Source organism: Tachysurus vachellii, chromosome 3, assembly GCF_030014155.1.
Source record: "Tachysurus vachellii isolate PV-2020 chromosome 3, HZAU_Pvac_v1, whole genome shotgun sequence".
NCBI classification, from domain to species: Eukaryota; Metazoa; Chordata; class Actinopteri; order Siluriformes; family Bagridae; genus Tachysurus; species Tachysurus vachellii.
In genome coordinates this window covers 5,540,872-5,568,371 of record NC_083462.1, presented here as the reverse complement: position 1 = coordinate 5,568,371, position 27,500 = coordinate 5,540,872, and the positions used below count along the sequence as shown (strand labels likewise).

Here is a 27,500-nt window from a genome sequence, read left to right as displayed (position 1 = left end):
GTCCATGTTGTAAAAAGTTTTTTGATTTTGCATATTTTGTGGGCGGGGCTGCGGGACAACCGAAAGGCCAGTCAGTACACCAATTTAAACCTTTGTTCAGAGTATCACCCTAAAGGAGCTGGCTGAGTTTGGTGTAGACAGATCGAGTTGAGTCTATGGGAAAAGTTGAGTCTATGGGAAAAAAAGGCCACTTTGAGACCCGGTACCGGAAGTACCGGTACTCGGATCGCTTATAAAAGTAATAGCTTTGAACAAACTTCAGGCCAGGGTCTAGAACATATCCGAATTTGGTGCATGTGGCTCGAAAGCCCTAGGAGGAGTTACTATTTATATATTTTTGTCTAAGCTTAAATAGGAAAACAGAATGTTGGCTTCTACAAAGCCAACATAATAATATTAATCTTTCATTTTTGTATTATATTAATCTTTGTATGTATAATATAAAACTTTTTGTATTATGTTTCTTATGTTCTGTAAAGCTGCTCTGACACAATGTCCATTGTTAAAAGCGCTACACAAATAAAATTGAATTGAACTTAATTAAATGATCTGTAAACCGTCTGTAAGTAATCGCAGGTGTCGTATCGATGCCCTCGACTACGGTACTAATCGACCCCTTCACGTCGGACGTCTCACCGAGCGCTCTGACCTGTTCTGTGCTTCCCCTCATCAGCATGTTTATTTAACTTCTGGTTTCTGTGTATACCGTTGTCATGCTTCTCTTCATGATGCATGTTCAGAGCTTTTCTTTTGGTTTATACTCTTTGTTTTGTCGTTTCTTTTTCACTGTATTTGCATTCGCGACAATCTCTGACAACAGGCTTCTAATACATTACTGTATCCTATGGTCCAAATAATCCAATTTAAAAGAAAACCCATTAAATTACAACATAAAGCATAAACACTACGTGTCTTTCTTTCATTGTTGGTAAATCGTTGTAGTCTAAGAGGAACAAAAGACATTATTTATATGTGAGAAAGATCACTGCACCGTTTCAGTGCCACTGCAGGTTGTGTACTGTATATATATATATAAAACTGTGTATATTAAATAAAATCTTGAGTTTTGTTATCAGAAAACATCCGTTGTGATTGTAGCTACATTTTTCTGAAAAACTGGATGAATTAAGCTATTTGCTTGTACAGTAGACCGAAGTTCTGCATTGTCTTTACATGTTTTGACAACAAAATCTGCCACATCCTTCTACGTCAAAACCGTTCAGCTATTTATGTTGTAGAGACATGAGTAAATCCTGCAACAACCAAGAACTTCCTGTTTTTATTAAAACAAGCTTTCAGAAGTTGAACCCTATTTACCAGCTCACTGATGAAATTTTAGAGCTTCATAGACAAACACTTGGAACGTCTCAGAGTTTGATATCAACAATATCAAATATTTACTTTGAAGATACAAACATTTGTGTATAAAAAAAAATAAAGTTTCTGTTTTTTTTTAATCTTTTCTATGAAAATATTACCTAGTATTCTAGAGAAAAACAGAAATACTGATGAAACACTACAAATTCTTAAAGTCCTGAGTGTCTACTTTCATATGAGCTTCATATTAACACCACAGTGGGGTGAGACATGAGGAAGACATTCTTCATCATCATCATCATGGACACGACACGAACAGGAGGAATTCTGTTTGTTTGGTCAAGAAGCTTTTATTGTCATTTCAACCATATATAGCTGTTACAGTACACAGTGAAATGAGACAACGTTTCTCCAGGATCATAAAGAGTGTGTGTGTGAGGTGTGTGTGGTCATCCACAATGCTGCTGGTTTTGTAAATGTTCATGATAGAGGGAAGAGAGACTCCAATGATCTTCTCAGCTGTCCTCACTATCTAAGGGTCTTGCGATCCGAGATGGTGCAGTTCACAAACCAGACAGTGATGCATCCGCTCAGAATGCTCTCAATGGTCCCTCTGTAAAAAGTAGTCAGGACGGGGGGAGGGAGAGGTGCCTTTCTCAGCCTTTGTAGAGATGTATAGATGTTGCTGGGCTTTCCTGGTGATGGAGCTGGGGTTGAGTGACCAGGTGAAGTTCTCCGCTAGATGAACACCAAGAAATTTGGTGCTCTTGATGATCTCTACAGATGATCCATCAATGTTCAGCAGAGAGTGGTCGCTCTGTGCTCTCCTGACGTCAACAACCATCGCGTCATGCAGTTATATGACACAGGGTTCATGCTGTAATGAGGAGTCGTAAGGCTGGTGATCCATTTGCAGCTTAAATAGTAACTCGTAAACAGACAGGCAGGGTCAGAACCGGCAAACACAGTGACGTAGGGCAGGCAGAAATCAAACAAGAAAAGACAGGCAGAAGGTCGGGGCAGGCAGCAAACAATCAGAAAACCAAAGTACAGAAACTAGATCAAAACCGGAACTACAACAAACGAGAAACGCTCAGAATGATTGCTAACGCAGATCGAGACTTCGCACAGGAGTCAAGGTCAAGTTCGTATATATAGGAACTGGCTAATAGGAAGCAGGTAGTCTTAGCAATTAGTCTTCGTGATGGGTGATGGGAGGTGTAGTCCGGAAGTGACTAGTATTCCGGAGACGCTTGACGTTCGGGAGGTGAGGCAGGTGCGCCGACCGTGACACATGCAGAGTGTACATCCTCCTTAGACCACTTTCCTTTTATACGAAGAGTGGAAATAAAGGTGCTGATGAGTGATAAATGTAATGTAAATCTCGTAACCTGCATTTAATAATAAACACCATCGAGAACTTGTGTTTTTCTGGGGTTTGATCTAATTAGGATGTTCATCCTCTATCCTAACAGGAAAGTTAGTCATGAGGCACTTTGATTCGGTCAGAAAAATTTTGAAGATTTATTTTTCACTCTTCCGAAAGCCGAGTTTGTTTTATTCAACCTTCTCTCCTCTATTCTGTTGGGACACGTGCGTCCAGGGCCGGCCCAGGCCAATTTGCTGCCCTAGGCAAGATTTCACAGAAAATTGTGTTCCGATCATTTTCATAAACAAAATATATAAAAATATATATATATTAATAAAAATAATAATTTGGGCGCACGGGCGCCCCTAGTGGTGGGCGGCGCCCTTAGCATTTGCCTATTCTGCCTATGCGCAGGGCCGGCCCTGCGTGCGTCGCATCATCAGATACTCGTATTAATTGAGTCGTACTTGTAGTAAAAGTCTTGTTTTTTTTTTGACTCCACCTTTCAGCTCTACACCTATGGAAGTGTATTGTGTTAAACAAACACAGCACACACTACAGTTAAAGTGTGTCCGGTTTCATGCGTCATGAAAGCGACTTATTTTCACAACCACGCATAGGAAGAAGCTTTAAAATAGAAGTCACTACTGACATTCCTTCTTGCTCGTGTTGCAGTGAAATTACACTAAAATCAGTCGACGGTTAAAATTAGCTCCGGCGCTGACGTAGCGCTTCACGGCCCAGCTGGGTTTGGAAGATGTGAGACACATAAACTGAGGAAATGGACGATTTCGTCAGCATGTTCACATTGTGGTCCATTTTGTTAATCTGTCAGGACTTCTATGTGTATGTTTGCTTAGAGACATGCTTTGAATGATTTACCAGTAACAAAATGTTCAAACATGGAAAAATAATGTTTTAAATATATGTATAAATAAAATATAACAAAATAACAATATATAACAAAAATATTTGATTCCATTATTTGGCAACTGTCAGTAAATATTTTTATGTATTTATTTATCTTAGTCTCCGCTTCACTTAAACATCCCCAAATGCATTTTCCTGTCCGGATTTCCGTTTTATTCTTCATCATTTTAATTGCCATTTTATGTACCACACGTGAATAGAAGAGAGATTTGGCCAAACGCACATTTTGATGATGTCACATGACGCGTCTCGACCCGAACCTGCTGAAAATATCTGCTGTGATCGCATGAACACTAAATTCTCGCCGGACAGGATAAGCCTTGTTCTTAAATAAGGATTAAACAGGGTTGAGTTTTTTTGTATGAACTTGTATATGAAATGATCCTTTTGAAATCAATATTTTGCTTTGAGTCAGTAATTTGGGGTTTTTAGATGAATTTGACAGGGAATATAGAAGAGAAGCCTGTATTTGTCACATGTACATTACAGCACAGTCAAATTCTTTTCTTTGCATAAGCCAGCATTAGAGGTTGTGGTCAGAGCGCAGGGTGAGCTACGATACAGCGGCCCTGGAGCAGTAAGGGTTAAGGGCCTTCCTGAGGGAACAGTGGCTCCTTGTCAACACTGGGGGTTGAACCCTGATCCTCCAATCAACAACCCAAAGCCTTAAACCACTCAAACCATCAGCGTATTACTAAAAATAAAGACTAAAGACTGAGTAAATTCAGATGTTTTAACATTGATGGGTGAATCTTTTTACGGTGTGAATGAGTTCAGGGTTCAAGGCTGTCACGCGTTAATAAAAAAGAATACGATTTTAAAAGTATTTTAATAGAGGGGCACGGTGGCTTAGTGGTTCGCACGTTCGCCTCACACCTCCAGGGTTGGGGGTTCGATTCCCGCCTCCGCCTTGTGTGTGTGGAGTTTGCATGTTCTCCCCGTGCCTCGGGGGTTTCCTCCGGGTACTCCGGTTTCCTCCCCCGGTCTAAAGACATGCATGGTAGGTTGACTGGCATCTCTGGAAAATTGTCCGTAGTGTGTGAATGAGAGTGTGTGTGTGCGCCCTGCAATGGGTTGGCACTCCGTCCAGGGTGTATCCTGCCTTGATGCCCGATGACACCTGAGATAGGCACAGGCTCCCCGTGACCTGAGGTAGTTCGGATAAGCGGTAGAAAATGAATGAATGAAAGTATTTTAATACAGTGTAGTTAAAGTAGATTGAAAGATGTTTTCACTGTGCATAAAAATGTTTTACTGTATTAAAGTAGGACTCACCTCTTTTTTTTTTCAAATACTACATATTGTGTATGAAATGTTTTAGAGTGTGAACGACTCCTAGCAACTTGCCTGGTATAGACGTCTCACATAAAAAATGCGAGAGTTTAACGTGCTTTGAATCAACCTCGATTTTCAGAGAGAGGTTCAGTTAAACCCTCCTCAAAGCCGATAAAAGTCGATCCGCTCAAAGCCGAGCCAAGTCAAGCACAGACACAGCTGCACACACCTCACAGAAAAGAAAGAAAAGGAAAAAAAAAAAAAGAGCAATGCAGGAGGGTTAGGTTAGCGTGGGTTGATGAACAGACCATATCGCTTTGTTTTGAAGCTTAAGTTCTGCATGTATGTGTGATTTAGTTGGAACTAAATCAGAATGACATGAAAACACACACAAACTGCAAGCTGTTGTATTTTTAAAGAATATACTCGGTGAATTGATGAGTGAATCAGATTAGCAGAGTAGCTAAATTATATCTAGTTCGGTTTGAGTTGTTAGTGGCATGAGAGGTAAAAAAATTGCACTGAGTAGCAAAAATAATTACTTTTTCATTTAAATTAAACTGCAGCGATTTTCTACTTTTAAAATAATGTACTTGTAGCTACTACTGTATAGCTACAGAAGTGAGATTAGCTGAGTGCTTCATGCTACTCTAGCTACTAGCTAGCATGAAGAACACAGCTAATGTCTTCTCACTATTAAAAATGGTTCTGTTTTTTAAAACCCACTAACTAGCTTTTGGATCAGGTATTTGGGTTGATGTGACTTAAATGATGGAGTGGGGATTTTCACCTGAATGCATTCTGGAGAAGCAATAAAAACTTTTTTCTGTGGAGACCAAAAAAGAGTGAAATGAAAAAAACTTAACTTAATTCATAACTTAGTTGAAGCAGACAACACGATATGTCTGTGTTGACTGTTCATTATTGTGTTAGCATGCTAGCTAGCATTAATTGAGAAGATAATGCTGCAGTTTTGTGAAATAAATAACTTGTTATGGTTATTTAAATGATTAGAATCAATTCTTACATAATTATACTGTGTACTTTTAGCTAAATAAAAATGAAAAGGTTTAAATTTGGAGATCTTGCCAAGATTTTCAAACACAGCTCAGGTGTCTAACATAGAAGGTGTCTAACATTATTTTAACTGACAGTTAGTTAGTTAATACTTTGTAATGTAAACAAAGCTGCAACAACTCATATTGTGATCGTGCTTAGATTCCACATTCACCTGAAATCAGTTATTTTAGAGTTCAGCTATCGACATCACAGAAGAACAAATTGAAAAGAATTAATTTTTTTATTTTTTTATTTTTTATGAAAGTATAAAAGTCAGGTTAAGAGGTTAACAGTTCAATTTTAATGATGAAGCAAGTCTTCTGTCTTACCCAACGTGTTTGAACATACTGTAGATTTAGCCTCACACAACCTAAACACAGTTATGTAAAGCACGTGTCAGACAGACTGCAGACATGCTAGCTACACTCAGCTGATCACAGCAGTGCCGGCTCTATGGACTGAAACTCTACACCTGTGGAAACTCAGCTGGACTCAGATGCTGTTTTTTCTAGAGGAACTAAATGTATTACGTTTCAGCTCATCTTCAGTTGACCGTACAGTTCTAGTTCTAGTTTCCCTAACCCTAGGATTTAGAGTTAACTCGGGGACAGCTCAGAAAATTGCAAGCTCGCACATTCCACACACACATAGAAAAAAGAGACAAAGAGCCAGAAGCAAACTCAAACAGACACATGAGCATCTTTTAAAGCACACCTTTAACACACACACGCTTCTCATGCTCAATACGTTTGCAGAAAAAAATCCCTAAAGTCTGCAAACTTCAGTATATTGCAATCTTCCTGAAGTATATGTGCTTTACTTTACGTTATTACATGGCATACTTAAGATATTTGGAGAAAGATATTTAAAGTATTGTATCATATCTGGTAAAAAAATTATCAAACCGTGGTCCGAAAACACCTCTTTACCTCCTGAATTCAACACCAATCAGATTTAAGAATTTCACAGCACTCTGAGGTACAAAAGGATTATTGGACTGAATAAACAAGCTGTTAAACTGGTGGTGCAGCCTGTCATTTTCATACTACATAAACTCCTCATTAAACTGTGATATTTCACTCTGTAATACAGAGTCACAGATATAATCAGTGTTTAAGGATTTAGTGCTCTGTGCATGTTTGTCATGTCAACAAACCAGTTTGGTAAAATTCCTTAAGATGAGAAAGATGAAACCCAATAAGACTGATAATATTTAATAATATTTAGTGTTGGCTGTGTTAATGTAACCTTTGTGTTAAGAGAATGGAAAGTCAGGTGAGGTTTTTCCACTGGAGCAGCATGCTGAGACTGGTGTGTGTGAGTGTATGTGTGTGTGAGTGTATGTGTGTGTGTGTGAGAGAGAGAGAGTATTGAGCATGTGATTCAACCCAGGCAGTGGGACCTTTGTACATGAGAGTTGCATTCCTCTGTGGCAGATGATTTTACACACACACGCACGCACGCACACACACACACACACTATTGTACACACTGTTCTTGGAGGATAAAGGAGAAAATTTGTAGAATAATATTATACTAACCTAAATATATATATATATATGACATGTTTTGTTTTATAATATACACACTAAAAGATTCCGCCCGTCTTGTTATTTGTTTAAACCCATTGCATGATTTTACTTCATGAAACCTGGCGCAACTTTGGTCGGATTATAAACTGCTGTACAAAAAAACAAGATTAACGCAGATTATTTTGTTCACGGTCGCAGATATTAATCTCAGGAGAGGCTTCGTTCACACAAACAGAAACGGCAGTGTGATTAGACTGTGGTGCTGTTATATTTTAAGGCCTATGAGGAGTCAGAACGGTGAGAACACACCAGTGAGCTCCTTTTGGGAAAGAAAGAATAAATAAACCTCAATACAAGAGCTCTGAATGGAGATGACAATATGGAACCTTCCAGAAAAATATTTTTACTGGAATCAGCTACACTGTAGATAGCAAGCTACATATGTTTCCGGTCAGATCACATAGTGTTTGTTAAATATGTCTTTGTACAGGCAAATAATTCGATCTACCATAAGATTTAAACCACTGACAAATGAAGTGAATAAGATTGTTCATTGAAGAAGGTACATGAGCATCAGGACTGGACCATAGAGCAATGGAAAAAGACAACCTGGCCTGATGAATCACCGTGTGTGTGTGTGTGTGTGTGTTGTTTACGTAAGGAAGAACTGGCACCAGGATGCACTACGGCAATGGAGGCAATGTGATGCTCTGAGCAATGTTCTGCCTTGGGTCCTAGCATTCAAGTGGATGTTACCTTGAGGTGAAGGTTACATCACACCTACCTGAACATCGCTGCAGACCAAATGAACCCCTTTATGGCAGCAGTCATCCCTGATAGCTTTGTTCTCTTGAAAATTTAATGAATGAATGAATGATTTGGGGTATGGAATCCTTTATTATCACCACATATACATTACAGCACAGTTGAATTCTTTTCTTCGCATATCCCATCTGAGGAGGTTGGGGTCGGAGCGCAGACCAACACTGCACTCTAAATAGATGAATGGACTCTATAATAGCGAATAGAGACCATATTCAGACACAGTGGAGGACTGTAGTAATAGGAAAACAAAGCAAAATACAGAAATGCTAACACTAGCAGCTTTGCTTTCTCATATCAACACAACATTTCGGCTCCACAAAGACACACAACCTGATTTCAGCTTTCACCAGCTGTGATCTCTGATATGTTTTAGCTAAAATAGAATTCCGGTTGTGTTTTGTTTTGTGCTGTGTGTTTTGAAACCTGAAGTGTGTGAGTAATGACCTGCTCTTTACGTCCCATGGTTTTCTACTTTTGCTTCACTAAGAATAGCTCGACTCACACAGAGAACACTTTACACAGCTGGTGTTGTGAACGCTGCTCGCTGCTTGTTCACTGAAAGCTCTTTGTTTTGTTTTTGTGTATGTGTTTTATCTGGTATGTCCTAGTGGAGCTAGCTTGCAACAATATTATACAGAACCTGATGATTTGTGTTTCTAATAGTAGAAATAAACATAAAGGTATATTTTCTCTAAATACGCACTACAGTCCACTACAAAGAGCGTTTACTTCATCAGTCCGAGCTAAAATCTTTTAAGATTTCTTCACTAATACGAGTCCTCAAAATAGAGCTCCTCTGGGAAGATCACTTCAGTTTCCTAGCTAGCATACAAGGCTAATTAGTACAACATTAATCATTAAAATGTTCAAACAGCCTGATTAGCCCATACAGAATTTACTCTGGATATAACGTCTGCCTTTCACGATGAAGAAATGAAAATGTAACAGGCTACATACTTCAGAAGTTAGCACAGGAGGTTGCTACCTAGCTAACTAGCTAAAATATAGCTAATCAGAACCTCATCCTGAACAAATAATCTATTGATAATCAGGTTTCATCCTTCAAGAGATCCCTCTGTGTGTGTGTGTGTGTGTGTGTGTGTGTGTGTGTGTGTGTGTGTGTGTGTGTGTGCTTATACAACTATTTCTAAAGCCAGATACCAGAATTGTGATTATTATTATTTTTTTAATAATTAGATAAGAACATTTTGTCTTTTAATTCCAATCTGTGAGTATGTGTGTGTGAGTGTGTAGCAGGGTGAACAAAAAACACATCTAAGCAACCGATCACTAACTTTTCTCCTGCATGGACTCTTGCTAACACGCTTAGCAACAACACTGTGATCCCTCATTAACCTGAATCCCGTCTGTGCTCTGGTACACACTTGACGGCTCAAAAGTCGAACGTGACCTTTAAGCAGAGATACATTACAAGCCTATTTGAACAAGGGTTGGGAGCTTCTTTGGAACACCCTGAGAAGGGTCTGGTATGATCAAGCTAAAAAAGATGATTTTAAACAGACTTCACTAGCCAAAGAATGTGACGAACGAACAAAGAATGTGACGAACGAACAAAGAATGTGACGAACGAACAAAGAATATGACGAACAAATGGAAAACGTGTTTCAGCAACTGCTGACAATCTGATAACAGTCTTCAATCTTCAAAGCTATCAGCTTCTACAAAAATGCTACCTACAGTGCTAAGTAGCTAGTTAAATCAAGACAAGGTCTGTTTTTAACCAGTCTGTTTTCTGGTACTCTGTCCATCTATGCATCTGTTGTTCCATCCCTCCATCCATCCATCAATCCCATGCATCAGTTTGTTGTTCCATCCATCCATCCATCCATCCATCCAAACATACATCTATACATACATACATACATACATACATACATACATCAGTCTGACTTTTCTTCATCCATCCCTCCATCCAGCCCTCCATCCTTCCATCCATCCATGTATCCATCTATCCATCCTACTGTCTGTTTATTCATTCATCTGTCTCTCTATCTATACTCACATGTATCTATGTTTCTTTCTTCCATCCATCCATGCATCCATCCAGCCACCAAAACATGCATACATACATACATACATACATACATACATACTGTACATACATGCATCTATCTATCTATCTATCTATCTATCTATCTATCTATCTATCTATCTATCTATCTATCTATCTATCTATCTATGACATATACATGTATGTGAGTGTAAACATTTTGAATATTGTATATAATGAATTACTGAAATCTGAGTAATGCTCCTTTAAGAGCAAGACCTTATTACAATGTCAGGTGATTTGGGTTTTTTTTCTGTCTCAAGCTGACTGGTCCAGTGTTAACAGGAGCTCAGGACCATCTTTAACCTGTCTCTTCATATCTGTGTCATCATTTGTATATATTAAATCTCTAATGACCCAACAGACCTAACTACACCCCCCCACCCCCTCCTGCTCTGCCTGTATAATCAGGAGACTTGGCACAGATCACATGACCCATCACTGACACACAGGAAGAACATTTACTTTTTTTATCCATAGGGACTTGTTAAAACCTGCGCAGTGCCACGCTAGCGACATGCTTTTCCCATCATGCATCTATTTAAAGAGCTGAATCTACTGGGCTATTGGAAATGAGTTCTCAGTGGGAGAGTGTCACATGGATAGACTGCTGTACAAAAGCCTGACTTTATTTGTTGCTTTGTAATGAGTCATGTGCCTCACTGCATGGAGCTTAAAATTTCACACAGAAGGTTCATTTCCCAGCATCCTCTGCTCAGTCACTGATTCTTTTTCTTTTCATATGTGGTCAGATTGATGAATTTTGGCAAGGACATAATGCAAACGTTAAAGGTGATGACGATGAGTAGAAGCTTCAGTTAATATTACAGAGGTCATTTCACTTATTATTAGAGGTTTGTTAATAACTTTTATCTAATATTTCAAATGACTATTCCTAGAAATTGTTTATATTATGATGAAGAAATTAAACTATTAATATGAGTCTATTGTAATATATATATATATATATATTTATTGAACTTCCCACTAGAATCTAATTTGATGGTTTGTTAGTTTAAAAAATCTAAATAATTGTCTAAATAGTTTAAGATTTATATTATCCTACTTTATAAAATATGCTCATACTTCAGTATCAAAAATCAAGCTACTTTATTACTTTAGTGTTTTTATTACTTTATTACGTCTAATTATTATTTGTTAATTGTGACAAATAAAAACGAGTTGAAGAGAACCATCAACTATAGGGTTCTTTAATGAAGAATGAACGATCAAAAAATTAACTATCAACCAAAAATAAAAATCAAACAAAGATTTCTGTTAATGTTTTGTTTTTAGCCTCTTTTTTTCCCCCATTCATTTTCTAGCTTGCTTGTTTTAACAAAGTAAGTTTTCAGAGAATCCTGTTAAAAATTCAGTTTGGTGATAAACCGAAGAACACTAACTGTCTGCATTCCTAACATTTCTCTACTCACATGGTGTGTGTGTGTGTGTGTGTGTGTGTGTGTGTGTGTGTAAGTTACGTCATGAAACCTATTAGGCTTGTAGCGAACACAATGTGTTAGTGTAGTGGTTAAAAGCAATTTGACACTTTAACCCTGTGACTTCACATGTCTTCTTCCTTGGGTTGTTCTTACAGAACAAACACACTCTGTCCCTGCAGGCTGTGGGGAAAGAATGAAATGTGAAACTTTAATGACTTACAGCATCTCTGACCTCTGAAGTGCTACAGGACAGGACATTCTCGAACTGTCCCGATGAAATCTACAAGCTTCCACAGTAAAAAATGTCATGTTGAATTAAACTGGTTTCACAGAATTCATCCCAGGTCCACAGATACAATGGTCCAGAGCAAGAAATGTGAAAAATGTATGAAAAAAAATACATGTACATAAAATATATATATATATATATATATATATATATATATATATATATATATATATATATATATAAAAAATAAAAAAATAAATTATATATATATATATATATATATATATATATATATATATATATATATATATATATATATATATATATATATATATATGCTTATGAATATGAAGATGTTTATTAATCTAATATTTATCCTTATGACATTAAATGAAAATAAGTCCATGAAGTCATTTGGCAGATAATTTATGTTGCATAATACATATACAGTGTAATTGTATATTAAAGTTATTTACAAAGATTTGTGTTATTAAAAACAGTATAATATTTCTTTTAGCATATTTCTTAAATATTATTATAATACAAATTGGTTGTTATTCAATATTTTTACGCCTGAATGTAAATGGACTTGGCTCTGATTTTTGGATCGTTTTAAAAACAGGAATAAAAATGGACCATTTGTTTTATCAAATGAGTCATGATAAGGCTGCAGCCCTGTCCTGATGCTTAATCCAGTGGTTTCACACCAATCATCACCTCCAAACCCCAGTGCTAATTTCAACCTCATGAAATCATGGGTGTGAAACACACACACACACACACACACACACACACACACACACATACACACACAAATAAATACCCTTTGGTTCTACTTTTTTTAAGAGATCTGAAATCCTAAATATTCATTAAAGGTACAATCAGTACAATGCAATTTTTCATATAACCTTTTCTACTCATTTCATTTTCAAACTTCACTCCACTCAGATTTTTATCAGAAGGTCAGAAGGTGAATATTTATATTCAGACAGCTTTAAAGAGTTCATCTTAAAGCAGTAACATTAAATTATGTGCTGCATCATAAACATATTTTACGGCCAGAGGTCACAGTTATCACGCTTGCTAACATTTTGTTGCTTGCGAGGCCTGGTAGCTGTCCGGGTTCCTCTGGGAAGTCGGCACTAATTTATTATTAGTAAATAAAACTAGAGTGTGATTTGAGGCAGATGTGGATCTTTCTTGTGCTTTTACTTTCAGACTTTGAGAACATTTAAACGTTTTACATTTCTCCTTGTATTTTCCTTGGTTTTATTTGCTTTCTAATGATGATAATAATTACAAGAACTAGAACTAAAGAGTATATAATAAAGCAGTTCATTCACTGTGTGATTTCACCTGAATGAATCCTGCTGTGTCACAGCACAGCACGCATTGTGTTAAAACGATTAGCACCGGATCTAAATACTGCAAATAACCCGGATTTAGTCAGACGGTTCAGGCTAAAGGATCTCGTGTACGGAAATAACTCCGGATTGTAGCCGTAAGCTCACCTGAGCGAGAGGAGTAGAGGAACCGTGATGAACGAGTGAATGAGTGGTGGATGGGAGGGAGTGGAAAGATTCAGGTGAGCTGAAGGAAGTTAAGGATTACACGGTGCCTCTGCATTGGAAAGCTGCTTGCAGAAGCCTGAGTCATCACCAGCAGGCCATGAGAGAGATTTGTAGACTGTAAAGGATAACTAACCAGGCGTGAAGACACCACAGCTGACACGACACAATGCTCTGATTACCATCAGGGTGATACGCTGTATATATAAGTATAGGAACGAATATAATAATAATAGAAAGTTCTAATTATTGTCAACGTCGACTGTTTGCTTATGCACATGCATGCTGTTGAGATTGTTATTTATTGCTATAAAATTTATACAGCAATGGATCATAGAATCTGCAGGATCAGATATCAAGCCCCAGCACTGCCAAGCTGCTACTCTTGGGCCCTTAAGCAAGGCCCTTAACCGTCTTTGCTCCAGGGGTGCTGTATCATAGCTGACCCTGTGCTTTCACGCCAACCTCCAAAGTTGGGATATGTGAAGAAAGAATTTCACTGTTCTGCAATGTACATGAGAAATAAAGGCAGAATAAAAATTAGTTAAAAAAATATAGAATAAAAATAAAAAAATACAGAATAAAAATTAGATAAAAAAAAAAGTTTATAAATAGTTTTAATATATATCGGTTTAGTTAATCATCTCATCCACATGATTTATCCTGATTGGCTAAGATGGACATGTATACAATTAGATATCCCTTTGTCCAAAAAAGTGCCCTAATCTCTAGTTGTGCCTCAAATCACATAAACACACCTTTCTGCATTGTGTTGTATAAATAGTGAGTAGTGTGTTTATACTGACTGAAAACTGAAGAAGGAGAAGAAGAAGAAGAAGAAAAGAAGAAGAAGAAGAAGAAGTAGTAGTAGTGCATTCAAAGCAGCTTTATGATTAACTTATTGAACTGAAAAAAAAAACAACACAATAAAACAAGTTCGGTACATCAGACACTTTATGTAACCGATGGTAGCAGCTTTGTTTACGTAGAGAAAGAGGGGCAGGGCAACATTTTTAAGATGGCTGATGACACAAATGACTCTAGAGTACATAGTGTAAGTGTGAGTGAGTGTGTAGTATGTCATCTACTCTTTTCTACAATCCATTGTCTATGGGTATTTTGTACTTTCTCATGCACATAAGATCTATCAAAAATTCTCTGATCGATGCTTCCGCAATCCAACAGTCGTACGATCCGAAGTCCTTCATTTTAAACAATGTTCCAATTCTGAAATATTGTTCTGGTGAAAATGTTAGCATGTTATATTCCAGCCAGAATTTAATGGAAGAGCGGCATCATAATTAAGGAGTTGAACATGCGATTAAGGTGTCGGCCATCTTGAATCTTTCCCTTTAGCTATGCCATTGCCATTTCTTTTACAGCATCAGGATATTAATAACACAGGATATCTCGTCGAGTTGCCTATAAAAGCATTATTTAGATTTTGCAGTAAAGTGTGAAAAGTGCATGGAGGTAAAATTGCAATGTGAAATAGATTCACTATATACTGCACAGCGCAGTGTTTATCCTTACTCTCATTTTACTGATTGTGAAATCTCTGCCTTTGGGTAAACTCTAACTGTATCCAGCAGTGAAAGTGATATCGGGTCAATAGATTTCTCTGCTTGTGCATCATCCAAGGTCATGGGAACGAACTAGAATAAAAAGAGGAAGAAAAATCCCAAAACACTGAGCAAATGGTCAGATAATGAGGTCAACAGCTGGAGGCATAGAAAGTCACAGGAAGTAGATAGAATAGGACACTTTACAATATCGGACACATGTTGGATATAAAGACTTTGACAAACATTAAACAGTGTACTCATATAATAAGAAAGGCTTCTGAAAAAAATATATACATTTATTCAGAAACTTTCACTTAAATCGTCTTGCAAAGAATTAAAGAATTTTACTCTAATGTCCATCAAATGCTCAGTGATAGTTGTGGGGTTTAAATGTCCACCTTTTTCAGAAACTAAGGGATTACATTCACACCATTACACTAAGGGAAATTATTTATATATATATATTCATTGTACAATATTTACAACACTTCTGAATATAGAGATAAAGAATAACACAAATATATATAATAATATATAATATTATATATATAAAATAGAGTTCCTCTATTATAAAGTGCTCACTCAGGTGTGTGGTGAAGAAGTGGGACTGTGAGAAAGAGAACAGAGGCTCAGCAGTGGACGCTAGGCGAATTCACATCATTAATGTTGTAAGTGTTGATACAACAATGTTTTCTGTTAGGTTGATGTATTATAGGAGTCTTAATTGTCAAACCTTTGAGGGGTCAAGCTATAATTTACAATATTTTCTGTGGCTGTTCCTAGCTGCTATAAGGCAAGTGATAACAGGAAGTGGAAACTATAAACATAGTACACAGCGGCGGTTCTAGGATTTTTCTGTAACAGGGGCCATTAAGGGGCCACATGTTACATTCAGGGGCCAAGTACAGGGTACAGGTTCAAGCACACAACATAATTTATTCAATACGGTGCAGATACATTTCAGCAGTCATTCATTTTTCAAACGCTCGAGTGCCGCCAATTGTTTGGGGGTGGAATTGCATCTGTGATCCTTGTGAAAAATTCTCCGATTGCTCTTCTCGTTGACGATTGATAGAACGGGGGCCAATCAGGGGCCAATCAGATTTCAGCAGGGGCCAGGGTCCCTGTGGCCCCGCCTCTAGAGCCGCCCCTGAAAGTACACTACAGTTTAATCAGTGGTAAAAACATCTCCTATTTCAAGTGCGTAAATGGTTTAGATTCAAGACAAATCCTGAAGTGAAACCTCTTTAAAAATTGTGTGGAAGTGTTACAGACTTGACGTACGTGACTCATGTCTCTCTGGACAGCGTGGTTGCTCATTGTGGGTGCAGTCGCCAACACTGAATGATTTATTTTCCCACACAGCCGCTGATAAGAAGCTCATGGGTTGAGTCAGGTGTGTGATTCCAGGGAAAACACTGTAGGACTGGCACAGAGAACAATCACCCTACAGGCCAAACGAGTGGAAAGCGGATTACGTGTCCCGAATGAACCGAATAAGTTCGGTATGTCAGGGAATTAAATTTCAAATCAGACATCTTACTGTATAACCTAAATATTATTGTGCCATTTTCAATTTCAAAGAACTGTTAAAGGCAGAGGGTAACCTACAGCATTTGGCTGATGATCTTATTCTGATCCATATTTATCTTAGTTATATAACTGTTTAACATTTGCTCAGAGGTCCAGCAGTTGGCAGCACTGGGATGTGAACTCATGACTTTTTATTCAGACATCACTTAAGCTACAGAAAAAAAGTCTGGTTCATGCAACTTACATAACAGCATGATATAACATTATAATAGTATAGTATACTATAATAGTATGTTTTATAATTTTTTTTTATATTTCAGCTTTTATTTTGAATTCTCTCTCAATGAATGCATCGATACCGGTTCATTTGGTCACAGACTAACAACACAATCAGTCTAAAACACTGCTGGGAAAATATACAGCAAGACTTATTTGTTTGATTTAAATATAAATGCTAGATTAAGTAGTTCCGGAAGAGGAAAATCTTTACACGGTGTGCTGTTCAAACAAATATGTTTCCTTGCCATACTTCTCAGCTTCCTGGTGTCCTTTGCTTCCTGTTTCATCTCTTTTTAGCTTTTTTTCTCTGGTTTTCATGCCTGTGTTTGTTTTATTTATGATTATGATGTTCTCCTTTTGACACTAAACACCTTCATCCTTGAATCGTGATCCATCTATGTCTATAAGCACGGCACAATTCAGCTAAAATAATTTTACTTGAATTGGTTTTACTGCTGCTGCACTTACTGAGTGCTCGGTTCAGTCCTCTGAAACACCTTGTGGTGAACGATGACCAAGTGATTTATGTAAAGGTTCTTCAGCTCCTCAGTGTGAGAGTGTTTAAGGAACAATACAGAAAAGCTGCTTTTTGAGTCTGAAACCACTTCCTAGATAGAAATGATTTGATCTGATGTGATATGACAATATTTTATATATAATGGCGTATCACTCACTGAGTATCAGAACATGTAGAACCTAGCTTGCATTGTGATTTTTAAAGACCTCAGGTGACTCGTCTTTCACAATCTTTGTTTTGGATTAATGTGTCGCAGGCTGAACACTGTGGGCATTCATCAGCATGTTAAACTCTGCACCATAATGTTCTTAATGACTTCAGGAGTTAGCAGCTTTACTGGGGTTTGGTTCCCTCCATGGCAGAGACTTTGAGCCAGTTAGGGTTTTTTAAGGGTGTGTGTGTGTGTGTGTTTGTGTGTGTGTGTGTGTGCATGTGTGTCTAATAAACTACACTGCTAAAAAATGAATCATGATTTAAATATTCATACCACAGCACTGTTGAAATCTGATTGGTCAGCTGTTTTTTTTTTCTATCGTTGATATCAAATCAGCTTTCAGGGGACAATGACCTCTGGTGGGCAAACGTGGGATTGTCAATCGGTTATAATTAGGGATGCAAAGGGGCGGAGAATTTCTGGAAATTTCCAGAAACTTTCCACGGGAACTTAATCTGGGGAATTTAATGGAAATTTAAGGGAATTTATGGGAATTTACAGGAATTTATGGGAATTATTTGGAAATATAGGGAAATTTATATAAACTATATCATATACAAACATTTTGTTTGGTCATAACACCAATAATTTACTGCTTATTAAGAGTTAGTAAGGTAGTTATTAAGTTTAGGTATTGGGTACAATTAAGAATGTAGAATAAGGTCATGTAGAATAAGGCATTAATATGTGCTTAATACGTACTAATAAATAGCCAATATTCTATTAATATTCATGCTAATAAGCAACTAGTTAAATGACCCTAAAATAAAGTGTTACTGTGCATGTTATGGAAGAACACAAGTACATGCAGGGGGTTTGGCCTCAATGGCCCTCCAGTAAGCAGTGTGTTGTGTGCAAGTGACCGAGGAATACAGGGTACAAAATCAACTTAAATCTTGTTGTTTTAAACAAAATTATGCTGCAAGATTTTTTTAACTACATTTAAGTTCCTTGTTATAGGCAACTCTGCATTTTTTCCCCCATATATTCCCATGGAAAGTTTCCAGCCTTGAAAATTCCCAAAATTTTGCAACCCTAGTTATAACTAACTATCTGATACTGTGAAGGAAAAATGAAACGTTTTCTAATATTTCACTTTGTAAGCATAATCCTGATAGACAAACTATAGTCTGAAGGTGAATTATTGATGTGAAAAATGAATTAAATTACCATGGATACGGATGCTAGTTAGTGTTTTATGTGTGTTAGATAATTCATTGCTAATTTAAATGTATAATACATCCTTTGTTAGCAACAAAACCTAGTAACAAAATTAGATCTTGTTGCCTGAGATAAACTGATTGTTAAAGTGAATGTTTTCTTAGTTTCTGAGCTAAATGTTTTTTTTTTTTTTTTTGCCACCCAAATCCTGGACCTGGTATTTTATGGCATGTACTTTATTACAAAATGGTGGCAACATCACAAACTACAAATTATACAAGGTTAAATAATTCTCCTTATATGAAAATGTAACATTAGCATTGACATGTTTGTGTCTAGTTTCCCTCCTGGTTGTCGGTCTGTAAAGCGAACAGTTCGTGTCCCTGAGTGTAGCTGATGACAAGGGTGTTGTTCTCACACAAAGCCGTCATTCGTCTCTGAGATTAGTCCAGCTTATGTTTTTATGTAACCACACTACAGTCACATTGAGGGAAACACACAGATGTACTGTAACTTAACCCCTGACGTATATGAGATCAGTCCTTTCTGAGGCTTTGTGAGTAATTAAGTCAGTGAGTTTATTTCATCTCATCAGTTCTGCCTTATATCAGAATGACAGAAACGACATCCAGTTGACCCTGAAACATTTTAATAGTGGACTACAAATAATCAAAGAGAAGGAAATAAAAATGAACACAGGGATGAAGTGAAATAAAACCCATCGGAAAAAACATGGATAAAATATATCTAAATATATATATATATATGTATATAAAATGGATAAAAAGAAACAAGTAAATGTATTAGACAAAAGTAAACACAATGCAGAAATACAAACCCAGGCATTAACAGATACAGGTGAAGAAAACAAGAACACATGAACATGTAGGAGAAAATGTTCACTTTACAATGGAGTCAGAGCTCTGGATTAAGTGATGACAATGTTACTAACAGCTTCATCAGTCAGAGGACACATAATTCTTCACAAGTCTCTCTCTCTCTCTCTCTCTCTCTCTCTCTCTGTGGGTTGTATTGTTATCTGATGATTCTCTCTGAGTCATGTCACAAATCTGTGATGTGAAAATCGCTCAACACGACCACCCACCAATCGCCAAACATTAACACTAAAGTGTAAGTAAACAATGCATACAGTAAAGTGTAATGAATTGTGTACAGTAGATCACTCAGATAAATCTACACAAAAACGTTAAAACACTGTATATATATTGAGGCTGCACTGCCTTCTATTGGCTGAAGTAAAAGCAGCAATAAGAGCCAATGTTAAGCTGGAAAATAAAGTCAGCATTCTTTATAGATTAGTAAAGTGCAAGAATAAGAAAATAAAAAAACTTCCTCAAAGAGCTTCTGATACATTATTATCCAGTTAATTATTTATATGAAACTAACTTAATTCGGGGGGGCACGGTGGCTTAGTGGTTAGCACGTTCGCCTCATACCTCCAGGGTTGGGGGTTCGATTCCCGCCTCCGCCTTGTGTGTGTGGAGTTTGCATGTTCTCCCCGTGCCTCGGGGGTTTCCTCCGGGTACTCCGGTTTCCTCCCCCGGTCCAAAGACATGCATGGTAGGTTGATTGGCATCTCTGGTAAATTGTCTGTAGTGTGTGAGTGCGTGAGTGAATGAGAGTGTGTGTGTGCCCTGTGATGGGTTGGCACTCTGTCCAGGGTGTATCCTGCCTCGATGCCCGATGCCGATGATGACGCCTGAGATAGGCACAGGCTCCCCGTGACCCGAGATAGTTCGGATAAGCGGTAGAAAATGAATGAATATATGAATAACTTAATTCAGTAGCTCGAGTTAAACTAATAGGACCTGTGTGTAGTTATGAGAACACGGACCAGTGACTTTAAGTTGTTATAACACCCAGAGATTTGATGTATGAATTAAATCGGCTCTGAGGTATCGTCCGATGGTTTATGATTGTGTTTTCAGCTCTTTAAAACGAAAGCGCAATACATCTGTTACTGTAAAAATAACTTTCAAAAAATGTTTAGGATTCCACTGTGCAAAACTATAGAACACTTTGAGAATGAATGTTAAAGTGACAAATAGGATTTACATGAAAAATAAAACCTTCATATATTTGTAGTGCTTTAAAGTGCTGAAGATAAAAATAGTTTAAATGCTGGTTTGTATCTCAGACTGATCCTGAAATACTGTCAGTAGTGGGAAAGAAGACGACGTCAGACCAGAGGACAGGAGCTGCAGAAGGCCGAGGTAGATGATAGACAGCTTTTATGAGTGGCAAGTTTCTGTAAGGCAGCTGTGAGGAGGAGGAACAACAACACAACAGATTCATGCTCAACATCATAATCATCATCAATCATTATAACTTGTATATTCAGTGTCTTTAAAGAAGGAGGGACAATAGACAGAGACAGTGATTTTCACACTTCCACACTGATCATCGCTCACCTTAACTCTGACAATAGAGTCGAATTCCAAGCGCAGCTACAACGACCATGGTAATGCAGCCTAGTGCAATCCAAACAGGGAGTCTGAGGATTCTCTCATCTTTAATTAAGAGAAAATAAATAGGGTCGGTCTAAGACATTGAAACTAAATCTTTACTGTAGTTTTTTACATTTCTTCTGTACAATTTATCAGAACAGATTATTAACATCATACCTCTGAGCCATAGATAATATAATATCAAATTATTTTTAATCAATGTACTACGATAACAAATATGAAACATTGATTAAAATAAACATGTGATAATATTCTCAAGGACAAAAAAAATCAAATTAATTATGCAAATGTCATTATTAATGTTATTAAATGTGTAACTTCATACCCCATGTGACGGTAATGTTTCCCTCTAGGCTGCGGTGATGTACTACACAGCTGTACTGCTGATCTCCTGTGTTCTCCTCAGGTCTGATCACACTCCTTCTGGTCTGATACGTGCCATCACCGTTAGGTAGCACGTCGTTCATCTCGTTGTCCACCGTCTGTAAACCTGCCCCGATCCAATTGACCTGCACCGCTCTGGGGTAAAACCCAGTCACATGACATGTGAGGAGAGTGGAACCAGCTCTCTGCCTCTCAAAAAGCTTCACCTCTGGAGCTGAACAACAACAAAAAGGCATTAGGTGTATAAATTTGAAATGTCTTTTTAATACAGATATTACAGATATTTAAGCTCTGTTAGGACTAAAAGTTCAGACATAAATGACAGAGACACTGATGCACAACTTATATACAGTAAGTATTACATTTCGCTGATACATATCTTACCATTCGTCCTGTTGACATAAGGAGAATGCCCTAAGAATATCCTAAGGCGGTCAAAACATGTCGTTTTGTAGAAAGAGACCATGTGTTCAAGCAAGATGATTCTCTCCTCCCTAATTCGTTTGTATATGAAGGCTTGAGGAACAGAAGCGATGAACCTCTTATTGTCAATATCAAAACTTATGAAGTCCTTCCCATTGAAGGCGTGGGTTAACATGGATTTGATTGTGCCGTTCGGATAGAGGTCACAGCGACTGTAGCCTTGGTATATATTAATATCTGAAAAGGTGCCTGTAATAGAGAAAAAAATAAGATGTTGGAAGATGTTGATAAATGGAAGTTTGCATCTATATATTATCAGAAATGTGGGATGTGGTGTCTTAGTGTCAGGGAAGCTAGTCAGGGAACAGCAGCAGCTTCGTGGGGGGACAATCTCCCATTTAACTGGGAAAGCAGCAAGACAAAATCCCCCATTTAGAACAGAGCCTGCATCAGTGACAACAGAATGACACTGATTAAGTTAAACACAAAGTTTCAAGGAGGAGCTACTGTAGGGGAGGAGGTGGGTTGCAGCAATGCAGAGGAAACAGCCAAGCAGACAGACTGAAAAAAGCATTTAAATAAGGCGCCCTGTTTGAAAGGGACAAAATGCGCGCTTAGGAATCAGATCAGCTGATGGGCAGGGTTAGAAAATTGACATCAGCTGATAGCCGAGCTTGACTATGTGGCCTGCCTGAACTGACGCTGAACGCTATATTATAAATATAAAAAGGCATAAATATTACCTCTCATCCACATGGACTACATGGTGCATGTAATTTAAAATAAAATGCAATTTATTAAACTTTCAAATCAATTATGTGTTTAAAACTCTTATATTAGTTTTGTTAAATATGCAATGTAGTCGTTGTGACATGTGACGTACCTGAGAGGTTGAACTGCTTGGCTTTTTGGAGAGCTAAAGACATTTCTGCTCTGTTGCTGTATGATAAAGAAGTGGTCTCTTCCCAGTGTTGCTGACCAGCTTTGGTGTTTAGCCAGTCAGGACATGGTGCGGTCGACTGCATGTTACTGTCATAGTACACTACAGTTACATCATTCACGGTGATTCTCTCTGTATAAATGGGAAGTGTGAGGCCTTCAGAGCCGAGGAACTGCCAAACGATAGAATGAGCATCTGCAAAATAATAATAGTAGGCAGTTATGAAACATCTAATTTTTAGTAGATACAGCTGGAAAAAAAAAAAAAAAAAAAAGAATTGTCCCCAGATACAGCTGGAAAAAAAAAAGAATTTTCCATTATTTTTCTGTCTATTGTATCCACCAATCAGTCATAACAGAACATTCCATAACCTTACTAATATTATTTAGATCATCAATGCATGGACTCTACTTGATCTAGTATCGAGCCAATCCGTCCAGGCAGTCCCGACGGGCCCGGGAGGGGGGAGCAAGGCACACGGCGAGGCAGGTGGGGGGAGCAAGGCACACGGCGAGGCAGGTGGGGGGAGCAAGGCACACGGCGAGGCAGGTGGGGGGAGCAAGGCACACGGCGAGGCAGGTGGGGGGAGCAAGGCACACGGCGAGGCAGGTGGGGGGAGCAAGGCACACGGCGAGGCAGGTGGGGGGAGCAAGGCACACGGCGAGGCAGGTGGGGGGAGCAAGGCACACGGCGAGGCAGGTGGGGGGAGCAAGGCACACGGCGAGGCAGGTGGGGGGAGCAAGGCACACGGCGAGGCAGGTGGGGGGAGCAAGGCACACGGCGGCGCAGCCAGAGAGGGCCGAGCGACGTCCACAGCCGAGCTGAAGGGCCGAGCGACGTCCACAGCCGAGCTGAAGGGCCGAGCGACGTCCACAGCCGAGCTGAAGGGCCGAGCGACGTCCACAGCCGAGCTGAAGGGCCGAGCGACGTCCACAGCCGAGCTGAAGGGCCGAGCGACGTCCACAGCCGAGCTGAAGGGCCGAGCGACGTCCACAGTGAAAAAAGTGCGAGGCGATGTCACAGGACACTGAAAAAACAGAACAAACCTTGGGCTGGCGACATGGCCCGCAACCAGGAAGTGAGGCGGCGCCCCCCGCGAAAAAACCAAAAGCGAGGCGGCGCCCCTCACCGAAAAAATGCGGACCCACGTCGCCAAACGCGCCAAGTCCAGAGGGGAAAAAAAAAACCACAAACACGAAAAAAGTACTCCCAGTCAGCCGGTCCAAGTAGCTGCTATCCCGCTGGGTCCTCATGTGGCGGCATCTTCTGTAACGGCGGGAAACAGAGCGGACCCAAACGCAGGATAGCATAAATCAAAATAGGGTTTAATAACTGAAAACATGAAACAGGACGCAGACTAGACAGGACAAATCACAGTAGATGCCGCGCTGCACGAAGCAACGCGGCACAGTTAAATACAAGAAGACAATGACACAATAAGGATCAGGTGTGATGACAGGGAGGAGCAGACGAAGGCGGGGCAGACACGTGACGAGAAACATAAACAGATGCACGTGGCCAGAGTCCGGGCAGAGTCCTTACACTACTAGACCTCTGATGGATTACAGCAGATCCTGTAAGTTGTGAGGGAGGTCTCCATGGATCGGACATTGTCTAGCACATCCACCAGATACTAGATCAAAATGAGATCTAGGGAATATGTAGGCCAAGCCAGCACCTTAAAGTTTTTGTCATGGTTCTCAAACCATTCCTGAACATACTGTAGGACACTAGAAAATACTGCTTTAATGAAGAGATGTACATGGCATGCAATAATGTTTAGATTGCTGGTACAGTATATAAGTTACATCCACATGCATGGCAGGACCCATAGTATTCCAGCAAAACATTACCCAGATCATCACACTGCCTTCATGTCTTCCTTCTTCCCATTGTGCATCCACAGGAAAGATGCACATGCACCCGACCATTTCTTAGACCAGACCTCTTTCTTCCTATTATCCAGTTGTAATGTTCATGAACTGTAGCTTCTTCCATTCTAACAAGAAATGTTTTTCACTTGACCAGTCAGTGTTTTTAATGTTATGGCTGATATTATTGCTATTGATATTGATTGATATTACTGATATATTGTGTGGAATGTGGTAGCCTAGTGTTTAAGGTGCTGGACTAAGGTTGTGAGTTTGATTCCCACATCCACCAGGCTGCCACTGCTGGGCCCCTGAGCAAGGCCCTTAACCCTCAATTTCTCAGTTGTATAAAATGAGATAAAAATGAAAGTCACTCTGGATAAGGGTGTCTGCTAAATGCTGTAAATGTAATGTAATGTAATTATCTGTGTATTCTCACACACACACACACACACACACACACCTGACACATACACACTGTGAACATTAAAACATTCTTTTATGGTTATATGACTGACGAGCCAACAGTGATTATGTTTATGCTAAGGAACTCATTTTTTGTATACACAAGCTGACCTTCTGAGAAGGTTTGGAAGAGGTTTGTATAGGGATGTCTCAGATTAAGTTCCCTAATGTACTGAGTATTTCCTGAGTGGTTTCTATTATTTTTATAGGATACTAAGACATTAAAGACATTTTCTCCTAACTTTCTTAGATCAGTGCAATGTTCATGAAAGGTTGAAATTATTTACAGAACTGGTTAGTTAGGAGAACTTTCATTCTCTTTCTCTCTCTCCTTGGATTCTGATCCATGGTGGATTACCACAAGGATCCCAAGAGGTTGCAGTGATGTAAACATTAACAGAATGTTAGAGAAACTTTCTCCAAACCCAGAAGGTTATTTAAAAGTTGAACTATAGACGTCAGATGAATGCTGTTTGAACCATAATGCACAAACACACACATTATATCAAACATTCTGGAATGCGTTAATTGTAATAATAATAATACTAAAAGCACTACTACTAATAATACTAATACTAATACTACTACTACTGCTACTAATAATAATAATAATAACAACCACAATAATAATAATAATAACAACAACAACAACAACAACAACAACTAGCAATACAATACACATTTAGCCTTTAAGCTAAGCGCTAAGCTAAATGTTTTAATATATAACACAACAAAAATATCCACCAATGAACACTCACCATGTGACAGTTGCACGGGATAAAAGATCAAGAATAAAACATAACAGATTTCCTTTTCTTTCATATTTAAACATAGATTTTAATTTGACGATAAAAAATCGGCCTCCTTCATTTGAAAGGAATGAAAGTGAAAGTAAAAAATTGATTCGTTGTTTATTACTGACGACTTTTACAACTATTTTAAATGATTTTTTTTTTTTTATATATATAAACAATTGCCTGGATATTCTACTGTTTATAGTTTCAATTGTTAAATATCGTTTTAATTGTTAAATAAGTAGCTTATTTTTGTAGGTAATTTACACACCCATACAACCAGGAAGTGATTCGGTGTGATTATGTAATATAAGGAAAAACAATACATTTTTCAGCAAAGATATTTTATTTGTAAATTAAAATAATGCTAGACTGGCTAGATGTTTCAGTAGTATAGTAGTGTTTGATTTCACTGTGTATGTACATTTTTTGCTGAATTTTGAAGGGAAATGACATTTCAAATAGTTCACATATAAACTGATGTCAAAACATAAAAACCTAAATTACAATAAATTGCATTATAGATGTAAAATTGGCTGAATGAAATGAATTTGAGTTGCTTCTGATCAATCAATTACACACGGCTCACATAAGGATACAGACTTCCTTTATTTTTAAGACAGCATTTATAAAAAATGTATAGTACATTTTATTATGTGCTGTATAGGCAAGAAAATAAAACAGATGTATAAATTAGTTATAAGTGAATATCCTTAATAACATGCATCATAAATGTTTTAATACATTTTTTTTTTAACTCTATCCTTGTACCACCACTAGGCGGCAGTAAAAGCCACGTGAGGGTGGGGATGTGTGCGGATACAGGGCTGGTGAAAAAGCTATAGAAAAAGCAAATGGGATTATATATATATATATATATATATATATATATATATATATATATTTATTAGGTTACATAATTTAGATATTTAGATTACATTTTTTTTTTTAATTAATACATATGAAAAGTACAAGTTTCTCCAGTTGTAAAGTAATACAACTTAACTTCAGCTGCAGTCACAATCTAATTTTGATGTTGGGTTTTAGTTAATCTTTGTATAATACAATTATTTTCTGTATTATATTTCTTATGTCCTTTAAAGCTGCTTTGAGACAATGTCCATTGTTAAAAGCGCTACACAAAGACATTTAAATTGAATTTTGAAATTGTTTTTTATTTAAGTAATAATGCTAATATAATGCTAATCAGAAAAATAAAGGTTGCAGGTCTTTAAACACCTAGTCAGT

At 38.0% G+C, this 27,500-nt stretch overlaps 1 protein-coding gene across 1 annotated transcript; it reads right to left on the bottom strand.

Moving 5' to 3' along the window:
* Positions 1-19,506: 19,506 nt before the first annotated feature.
* Positions 19,507-26,369, bottom strand: LOC132842689 (class I histocompatibility antigen, F10 alpha chain-like). The gene is made up of 6 exons (XM_060865499.1): positions 26,217-26,369; positions 23,066-23,317; positions 22,144-22,431; positions 21,701-21,973; positions 21,319-21,417; positions 19,507-21,166 (listed from the first exon to the last, which is right to left on the bottom strand). The coding sequence occupies exons 1-5, from the start codon at positions 26,278-26,280 to the stop codon at positions 21,320-21,322; spliced, it is 975 nt and encodes a 324-aa protein (XP_060721482.1). The 5' UTR covers positions 26,281-26,369; the 3' UTR covers positions 19,507-21,166; position 21,319.
* Positions 26,370-27,500: the final 1,131 nt, after the last annotated feature.